General features: G+C 43.6%; 2 protein-coding genes across 2 annotated transcripts; both read left to right on the top strand.

Annotated features, from left to right (window-relative positions):
* Nucleotides 1–434: 434 nt before the first annotated feature.
* LOC118415529 (uncharacterized protein DDB_G0283697-like) lies at nt 435–2,645 on the top strand. Its single transcript, XM_035820203.1, has 3 exons — nt 435–993; nt 1,405–1,726; nt 2,462–2,645. Exons 1-3 carry the CDS (start codon nt 435–437, stop codon nt 2,643–2,645), a joined length of 1,065 nt encoding a protein of 354 aa, XP_035676096.1.
* Nucleotides 2,646–2,887: 242 nt separating this feature from the next.
* LOC118415158 lies at nt 2,888–9,571 on the top strand. The gene is made up of 3 exons (XM_035819535.1): nt 2,888–4,261; nt 8,794–8,826; nt 9,267–9,571. Exons 1-2 carry the CDS (start codon nt 2,891–2,893, stop codon nt 8,797–8,799), a joined length of 1,377 nt encoding a protein of 458 aa, XP_035675428.1. The 5' UTR covers nt 2,888–2,890; the 3' UTR covers nt 8,800–8,826; nt 9,267–9,571.
* The last annotated feature ends 832 nt before the right edge of the window (nt 9,572–10,403 follow it).

The following is a 10,403-nucleotide window of genomic DNA, read 5'->3' as shown; positions in this document are numbered from 1 at the left end:
AAGCTGACAAATACGACTGGGAATAATCCACGATGACGGGAAATATTCCACGACGACGAAAAAAAAGTGGGGAATGCCCCATAAAAAAATGGGAAAACCCAAAAAAATCTGACGGGGAAACGTCTATGGGGGAAAACTCATGGAACCGAAGGACCATTGTTACAGATACGTTTGTAGTACAAATGTTATGGAAGACATCCATTTTATGCATGCATGATGGTATTTTTCAACTTGCAGATAAAAAGGTGTCATCTACAGATATGTTTTTCAGCATATGATCTGTAGCTGTTTTCTTTTTTACTTGTTGAAGTTGAATGTTTCATAATTGTTGACCCCATGTCTACTTATTATCTCATATGATAATGATGTTATATCATATATGTATAGTCTCAAAGAATGTTGCTACATTCTAGCACTTGTAATCTTTCAGAAAAATGCCTCGGCGTAAGAAGAGGAATTGGACGAGGTGGGATGCCTGGATTGCAAAGCAGGAAACGAAGAAACCAGCTGATGAGCAGAAATTGGAGGTAACAGGGCAGGAGCCAGCAGATGACCTGGAAGTACAAGTAAGAGGGCAGGAGCAAGCAGATGACCTGGAAGTACAGGTAAGAGGGCAGGAGCCAGCTGATGACCTGGAAGTACAGGTAAGAGGGCAGGCAGATGACCTGGAAGTACAGGTAAGAGGGCAGGAGCCAGCTGATGACCTGGAAGTACAGGTAAGAGGGCAGGCAGATGACCTGGAAGTACAGGTAAGAGGGCAGGAGCCAGCAGATGACCAGGATGTAGAAGTAAGAGAGCAGGAGCCAGCTGATAGCCCAGAAGTAGTGGAAACAGGGGAGTGGAAGGAAGAGTTCATGTTCAATCCCTTCACAGGAAATGATCAATTGGAACTGGCAGACCAGCTGAACCTTTCTGTTGAACGATATCTCAATATTCAGGAAAGGAATGTCCCTCTGGAGGCACCAATCAGTCCCATCAGAATTATTGGGGATGGTAATTGTTTCTATAGAGCTATTAGTTACCTTATTTGTGGCACCCAAGACTATCATGATGTATTAAGACAGCGTACAGTTGAATATATGTCAACATTGTCTGAAGATGTTTACAGGCCTTGGTTGGCATTCGAGCACCCTGAAAAAACCATGGACCAGTACCTGTCTCGTGATGGTCGAAGCATGCAGAATCGTCATCCAGCAGATCTTGAAGCATGGGCCACACAGGTAGAAATAAATGCGATGTCTTCACTACTGGGAAGACGCATCTTTGTGTACGGTAAGCATGGCTTTAACGTTAAGTGGGAATGGATGAAGTACCCATGGTGTGAGAGTAATACAAGCATGTTAGATGGTAGAAATGCTATATACATGCAACATACGAATGGTAACCATTTTGATGTTGTCACAGCAACAGTTTTCAACAAAAGACAGACAAGGAGTATGTCGCGGCGCCACAGAGAGGAAACTACTGTAACAGAAGCCTCACAAGTTGCCTGCATCAAGAGAAAGACCATGCTGAATGCCAATAATGATGACGACGACCGGAAAAGGGTCAGACGAGACCGAGAAAGGAAACGGTACCAGGAGGATCCGGAATATGCCAAGGCCCAACGGGATGGAAAGAAGACACGATATAGCACAGATAAACAGCACGCCCAGGAGAAGCGCGAAAGGGAACGGGAGCGAGCACTGGAGCGCTATCACACTGATGACAACCATGCCCAGCAGAAGCGAGACCATGAGAAAGATAAATATCATACGGATCCAGATCGAAGAGATTTGAAAAAAAGAAATGTGCAGATTAACAGAGAAAAGAAGCAGAATTTAGCGGATGTCAATAAGGACATTGAACAGTTCCAGATGGAATGCAAAGAGAGACCAGAATATGTTTGCACTGTATGTCACAGGCTTTTGTTTCGCAATCAAGTCGTAATCTGTCATCGTGATGGTAAAAAATCAAGGTATGTTCGGGCTGTTAAGCACTGTCTTACAGGTACGTATGTACATCAATGCAACGAGGACTGCAGCCCACATGCGTGTCCCATTGCAAAATCATCTAGGGGCACAGAGTGGATATGTCACTGTTGTCATAGGCACATGATAGATAAAAAGACAATTCCATACGAGGCTCAGAGTAATAAGATGAAGCTCCCAGAAATACCCCCTGAGCTGAAAAGTCTCAATACTCTGGAGTCCCAACTGATAGCCAAGAGAATACCATTCATGAAAGTTGCAGCTCTCCCGAAAGGGGGTCAGAAAGGTGTTGTTGGCCCAGTAGTGTGTGTCCCAGCAGATGTGAGTGAAACACATGCAATCCTTCCCAGAATGCCTTCAGAAGCTCAGTTAATCAAGGTGAAACTTAAGAGGAAGCTACAGTACAGTGGGCATCACATGTATAGACAAATCAGTCCATTGAAGGTTGATGTTGCTTTGAAGTATCTTGTTGAAAATAATGAACATTACAGCGGTACGTCTATCGATGCAGACTGGGCTACTTCTTGGAATGAAGAAGGAGGCCTTGTTGAACCATCTGATGCTGAACAAGGAGGGAATGGCGCCTTAGAAGTTCATACAGCTCCTGAGCACCGCGAGTCTGTCACTGAAGAGGGGGATCATATGGAAGGGCCAACAACGTTATTCGACAGGTAAATGAGGAAGAAGCCATGGAAGTAGCAGCTCTTAGTGAGGAAGAAACTGTGGAAGAAGCAGCTCTGAGCAAGGAAGAAACCATGGAAGAAGCAGCTCTGAGCAAGGAAGAAACTGTGGAAGAAGCAGCTCTGAGCGAGGAAGAAACCATGGAAGAAGCAGCTCTGAGTGAGGAAGAAACTGTGGAAGAAGCAGCTCTGAGCAAGGAAGAAACTGTGGAAGAAGCAGCTCTGAGCGAGGAAGAAACCATGGAAGAAGCAGCTCTGAGTGAGGAAGAAACCATGGAAGAAGCAGCTCTGAGCAAGGAAGAAACTGTGGAAGAAGCAACTCTGAGCGAGGAAGAAACCATGGAAGAAGCAGCTCTGAGCGAGGAAGAGGAACTAGACAGCCGCTTGCGGGGACTGCCACATGACACTTGCCTCCAGCCAGTAGATATAGGACAGGATTTTCTTGACCACCACGATGAACGCGTCATGTGTGTGGCTCCAGGAGAGGGGAGCAAACCAATTTCTGTGTTCCAGGAGGTTGGGGGAGAGGCAATGTCCTTCCCTGTTCAATTCCCTACTGGAAAGTTTTCTTTTAATGTTGATCGTGATGTACGTATTACGCCCAGCAAGTACTTCAAGGCACGCCTTATGGGTGCAGATACGCGGTTTGCAAGCGACACTAACTACATATTCTTTGCACAATACGTAACAGAGTTGCGCTTCATACAGTCGAATATTTCCATATCTATGCGCAAAGGTTCGCCGACGACAAGTGGCGGCCGTAAAATATCTGCTGGTATGTTGTCAAGCAAAGAGGACTTACAGGCTATACTTAAGTCAGATGAAGGCTATCGCTTCCTTCAGCCAGTCAGGGGTACTCCGCAGTTCTGGGACAAGGCGCTAAATGAATTGTATGCAATGATAAGACAGCTGGGAATTCCCACGTGGTTTGCTACGTTTTCTGCTGCAGATTTGCGCTGGCCAGAAGTGTTAGAGGCGATTCGACAAGATCATGGCACAGTACCAGTAAGCGACTTGTCGTGGGAAGAGCGTTGTGACATTTTGAAGAGTAATCCTGTCACAGCCGCTCGCATGTTTGATCGCAGAGTCAAGCTGTTTTTCAAACACCTCATTAAATCTCCATCGCAGCCAATCGGCGAGGTCATAGACACGTTCACGAGGACTGAATTCCAGCAAAGGGGCTCACCCCATATCCATTGTTTGTTTTGGGTGAAAGATGCACCAAAATTGGGTGTAAATTCTGAAGAAGAGATCTGCTCTTTTGTGGACAGATATGTGTGCTGTCAGCTGCCAAACTCAGAAACAGATAAGGAGTTATTTGACATAGTTAGCCAGGTTCAAATGCACCGAAAGGGTCATACATCGTCATGCAAGAAAGGTGGCAAGATCTGTAGGTTTGGATTCCCTAAGCCTCCAGTGAATCAGACATTTCTGTGCAGCCCTGTCTCCCTACAGGACCTGACCGATGAAGAATCAGCATCCATTGCTGGAAGGAAGAAGCAAGCCGAATCTGACCTGAAAAAATTCTGGGATGTGTTGGACAAGAAAACAGAGCCAGAGAAGTGCTCCACTGAGGACGTTCTCAAGAAGGCCAATCTCACCACTGCACAGGTCTGTGACGCTTTGAACTTGATTGCAAACAGGAAGCAAGTATTCCTCAGACGCGAGCCAAAGGACATGTGGGTGAACAATTTCAATCCACATCTGCTCCGAGCTTGGAATGCGAACATGGACATCCAATATGTTCTCGATGCGTACAGTTGTGTGAAGTACATAGTATCATATATCAGCAAAGCAGAAAGAGAAATGGGAAAGCTGCTCAAACAGGCTCAGAAAGAGGCAAGGGAAGGCAACGAGGATGTACTGACAGAAATGAGAAAAGTTGGCAATGCCTACCTTCACCACAGGGAAGTGAGTGCCCAGGAGGCTGTCTATCGGGTCTGTAGCCTGAACTTGAAGGAGTGCTCAAGACAAGTCACATTCATTCCAACAGATGAACAAGCTAATCGCTTGTCAAAACCTTTGGCCGACATTCAGAAGCTTGCAAGCGAGGGAAACGGTGATGAAGAAAACATCTGGATGCCGAGCATTATGGATCGGTACAAGGCGAGGCCACAAAAAGAACCTTTCCGATCAATGTGTGCTGCAGAATTTGTCTCCGAGTATCGCATCGTTTCTTGTTCAGGCCAGCAAGAAAATGCTCAGCAGTCTTCCAGAGGGGAAGCAAGGCATGTGTTGAGGGATAATTACGGGGCTGTAAAAAAACGTACAAGATCTGATCCAGCCGTCATCCGCTTTGCCAAATTTAATAAAAAGAAAGAGCCAGAGCGATTCTACTTGACATTGCTCAAGTTGTACTTGCCACACTACCTTGATGCACAGTTGAAACCACCACAATATGCCAAGTATGAAGAATTCTACTCGAATGGCTTTGCTCCCATATCAGACAGGGAGGATAGAGTAAATGTCATTGTGAATGGGAATAGGCGTAAATTTGAGCAAAATGTTGAGGAACTTGAGCAGGCTCGTAAAGACGCGGAAGATGGTAATCTAGAAGATGTTTGGGCCCAGATCTTCCCCGAAGTGGAACAAGAAAGACTTGATTGTCTAGATAAGAGGGGAGAAAATGAAGTGGATGGGGTTATTGAGGGCACTGAGGATGACATTCCTGACCTAGCGACAACTGACAAATCAAAAGAAAGAAGCTTTACCCTAGAAGCCTGCCAGACAAAGATCCAGTATAAAACTGCGGTCCCCATGATGCAGTCACTCAACCCAATGCAACAGGGGGTCTTCTATTTTGTAAGGAATTGGTGTATGGAAACTGCACAGGGAAAGCGACCAGATCCCTTTCATATTTTTGTGACGGGTGGTGCGGGGACTGGAAAGAGCCATCTCATAAAATGCATATATTATGAGGCTACCAGGTTACTAGGAAAGGCACAAGAAAACCCTGACAAGGTCTCTGTCCTTCTTACGGCACCCACAGGAACTGCTGCATTTAATATCGGTGGGAGCACTGTCCACCATGCCTTTCATCTGATGTGTGTTACGAAGACGTATCAGCCCTTGTCTGAAAGTACCCTTAACACTTTGCGTGCGCAGTATGAAAGCCTCAAAATTGTGATTGTAGATGAAGTATCGATGGTCGACATGAAGCTCATGTCTTCCATTCATGGTAGATTGGGTCAGCTGACCCAGTCAAGGTCAAGTGCAAACTTTGGAAATGTGAGCATCATGGCAGTAGGTGACATGTATCAGATCCCTCCAGTCAGGGGACAAAGTCTCTACAGGGGAAAAGATTTCATTGACTTGTGGAATCCAATCTTTGAAGTTGTTGAACTTCAGGAAATCATGAGACAGAAGGATGATGCTGCCTTTGCAAACCTTTTGAATAGAATGAGGGTAAAGAGAAAAAAAGACAAACTTTCTGATGAAGATGACAAAACTCTATCATCAAGGGTGTTATCTACAGACTTTGCATCAAATGATTATCCTAAGGATGCACTTCACATCTTTTCCACCAATAAAGCTGTTGTAGATTATAATGACAAGATGTTGAATCTCAGGTGTTCAGATGTTACATGTTTTGAAGCCTCCGATTTTGTCAAAGATCCCACAACAGGTTCAATGACAAGACGACCTCATGCACAAGGAGATAAAGACGACCTCCTTGATGTGGTCAAAGTTGGGATTGGTGCTCGTGTCATGCTTTGTAGAAATGTCAATGTTGAGGATGGTCTAGTTAACGGTGCATTTGGAACAGTGACAGGTGTAACAGGTGGCCAGCAAGATGCAAGTGATGGTGCAACTGTCTTTGTGAAGTTTGATAATCCAAAGGCAGGTGTGCTTGAAAGAGAAAAAAGTGCAGTTCCCAGTAGTCTACCAGAGAATTCAGTTCCGATTTGTCAGATTGAGGACAACTTGAAGAAATTAAGTAAAGTCAAACGCTACCAAATTCCTATCAAGCTAGCCTGGGCCTGCACAGTACACAAAGTACAGGGCATGACAGTTCCTGAAGTAGTTGTCTCCATGAAAAATATTTTTGCATCAGGTATGGCATATGTGGCCTTGAGTAGGGTATGTTCCATAGGCGGTCTTCACATTACAGACTATAAACAGGAGTCCATCTACTGTGATGAGGCAGTGCAGGAGGCAGTTAATAAGATGAAGCATTTCGAATATGTATCCAACCCATTTACAAATGTTGGTGACAGATCTGTCGGTGAAGTGTTGAACATTGTCCATCACAATACTGAAGGACTTGAAAAGAAATTTGAAAGTCTGAAGTCAACTTGTTTGGTTGAAGCTGATATCATATGCCTGACTGAGACATGGCTGTCAGAAAATGTGCAGTCCTCCCAGTTTCAGTTGGAGAGTTTTAACATGTTTCGTAAAGACAGATCAAGTGGGCATGCTTGCGAGGAAGCTTCTAATGCGACAAGGAATTCCAGTCGTGGAGGCGTGGCAATATATGTACGTGACATATACAAGTGTTCTGAAATTCCCATCCCAAATGATATCAGTCTAGAATGTGTGGTTACGCAAGTTTCTGCTGACTGCATGCCTGTGAAACATCTAATTGTAGCCATTTATAGACCCCCAAATGTTCGCAAAGACTCATTCATATCCAGTTTGGAGAAACTCTTGGGGCACTTGTCTGCAGTGGAAAGAAGTAACACAGTGATTCTTGGTGACTTTAATGAAAATTTGATGTCAAGTGAAAACAAAATGATCCTTTCTTTCTTGATGCAAAATGGCTTCAAACAGTTGATAGAGTCTCCTACAACTGAAAGATGTACTCTCATTGACCATGTGTACATTTCACAACTGTCAGCTGTTGTTAATCATGGTGTAATACAGACATTCTATAGCTACCATGATGCTGTATACTGTACGTTGTGTAATGAGAGATAAAACAGAAATCAGAGTCAAAGGAAGGGAGTGTGTGTATTGTACCAGCTCGGCCTTGTCGAGCTGAGTGGAAGGTTGACAATCTCTATAGTCACCATGATGCTGGGATGCTGTATACGTTGTGTAATGATGAGATAAAACAGAAATCAGAATCAAAGGAAGGGAGTGTGTGTATTGTACCAACTCAGGTCTTGTTGACCTGAGTGGAAGGTTGACAATTTCTATAGTCACCATGATGCTGTGTACTGTATGTTGTGTAATGATGAGATAAAACAGAAATCAGAATCAAAGGAATGGAGTGTGTGTGTATTGTACCAGCTCAGGACTTGTCGAGATGAGTGGATGAGAAATGGGAGTCTATGGTGCTCCATAATTGAGAAATACTTGGCGCCAGCTTCCACCCTTGCCACACGGCACATTCAGTGGTGGCAAGGAGGATGGGGAATGACAAAGGTTCCCGCTCTGGCTCTTGCCAAAATTGGTAAGAGGGAGCCTGGTGGATGCCTGTGAATGAAGTACTTGGCGCCAGCTTCCGGCCCTTGCCACACGGCACATTCAGTGGTGGCAAGGGGGATGGGGAATGACAAAGGTTCCCGCTCTGGCTCTTGCCAAAATTGGTAAGAGGGAGCCTGGTGGATGCCTGTGAATGAAGTACTTGGCGCCAGCTTCCGGCCCTTGCCACACAGCATATTCAGTGGTGGCAAGGGGGATGGGGAATGACAAAGGTTCCCGCTCTGGCTCTTGCCAAAACTGGTAAGAGGGAGCCTGGTGGATGCCTGTGAATGAAATATTTGTTGCCAGCTTCCGGCCCTTGCCACACGGCACATTCAGTGGTGGCAAGGGGGATGGGGAATGACAAAGGTTCCCGCTCCGGCTCTTGCCAAAGGACAAGAGGGAGCCTGGTGGAGGCTCAGTGATTGGGAGCCATGTGGATTTATGAATCATTTTTGTTAATATTAATTCATCCTTTGGACTTGTTTTTAGAATTTGTGTAGATGTTATACCAAATGTCACTGGTTTGACTTCTATATGATGGCTTTAATTTCATTCATGTCAATCCTTTTTGATCCTGTCAGTTGTACCTTTTCATTTGCAAGTACAAGTTGTGTATATGTATTTATTATACCTCTGCAATATTCCTTTATCATTCAAAAGCATTGTGCATTAACATTTTGAAGTGTCCACAAATGTGTAAAACAAAGATTGACATGTCTCTGTTTTTTTTTCAGCAGTAAGAACATTGTGCTCATGACACACAGCAGGTAGGGCCTGTTTTCTTGTCGCTAGACTTGCATGTACATGTAGGTGTAGACTGTAGAGACAGGTGCAGAATTGGGATCGAAGAGAAGATTTATGTGTAACACAAACACATTGTTATCTTCTGGCAACAATATGTATACTTTCCAAATCAATGGTATAATTATTTCATCAAATATTTGATTGATGTCTGCCTTGAAATGCCAAATCTCACTCTCCTGTTTGCATTGTTAAGATGTGACCTCTAGAGAAGAAAACAATTGGTCCATGAGAAGCTGTATTTGGAGGAGGCACACAGATTTTGTCCCAGGCAGCAACAGATTGATGGCAGATTACAAATAGTTGTGGAAATGTGTACTGTTTCCAAATCTGCCTATAGTTTGATGTTTCTGCTTTGCATTGAAATTCTAACCTCCCTGTTTCTGTCCTCCATACCCCTCTACAGAAGAGAAGCAGAGCTTGGCCTTTGACTGTATGTGGAAGAAGCAGACTGACTTGATTCCAACCAGCCAGAAAAGGACACGTAGATATTGATCGCAACCGATTCTGAAAAGATGTATATATTTTGACGGAATTGTAATTTTCTGCGAATAAGATCTAGCATGTAGTTTGCTATTTTTCCAGATTAACTTTTAACAATGTAAAAACTTAAGCTCAAATTACATTGTATTTACATTAAGTCAATCAGATTGTGAGAGCAGACAAGTGTAAAATTGCAATTTTGTGAAAGTAAAACTGTAAAAATTGAAAGTTTTTTTTTTCATTCTTACTGTTTGCTGTCTGTGTGTGTGTATGTGTGTGTGTCTGTAAGAGAGAGAAGAGATAATCATTCTGAACTTCATCCCACTTGCTATCCAACATGCCATCACCATTTTTTTTAATACAAGAAGACCAGAGACTTCATCATTGTCAAGACATGTATACCAAAATTGCAAAGGCCCTGGAGGTATATATCACAGGCATTTCCATACAAAATTTTGTTCCAATACCATGGCAATACAGAGGGGCCAAAAATGATACTAAAAATGGCCAAAAATTAATCCTCTTGAAGTGATGTATGCCAAAAATGTTTCGTTCTACCGTGCATATGTCGAGGGCACCCTTATACCAAATTCCATGTTATTCTGTTGTAATACCAGACCACAGATATCTCCATTTTGGAATGTTTATTTTTTTCGATATGTGTGATTGTGGAAGAACATTGTTGCATCGGCAGAGGGGCGGAGTGAAAATGGTGCATTTGCTCATAAGTAAATGTCGGCCTTTCTTGTCGTTCATTTCGAGAAATTACTGTTATATAGAATGTTCGATTTCCGCACAGGGGTGATTTGGAACAGTTCAATTTTGCATGGGAACGGGTATGGCTGAAATATGCTGTATTTGCTCTGAAGCAAATGTCGGCCTTTCTAGTTCACACTCTGTTAATAGTTTAATGCTAGGAACTGTTGATGTAAGGATGTGTAGTTAACATGTAACTACTTCTTTTTCCACTTTGTTGATATACTTTGTGCCTGTACAATGTATTATCTGCATAAGTACAATATGATGTTCAAAACAGTCTACAGTTTAACTGTATTTGTTG

The sequence above is a fragment of the Branchiostoma floridae genome, chromosome 5, assembly GCF_000003815.2.
Source record: "Branchiostoma floridae strain S238N-H82 chromosome 5, Bfl_VNyyK, whole genome shotgun sequence".
Taxonomy (NCBI): Eukaryota; Metazoa; Chordata; class Leptocardii; order Amphioxiformes; family Branchiostomatidae; genus Branchiostoma; species Branchiostoma floridae.
Note: the sequence above shows the minus strand (reverse complement) of the source record. Positions and strands in the feature narration are given on the sequence as shown.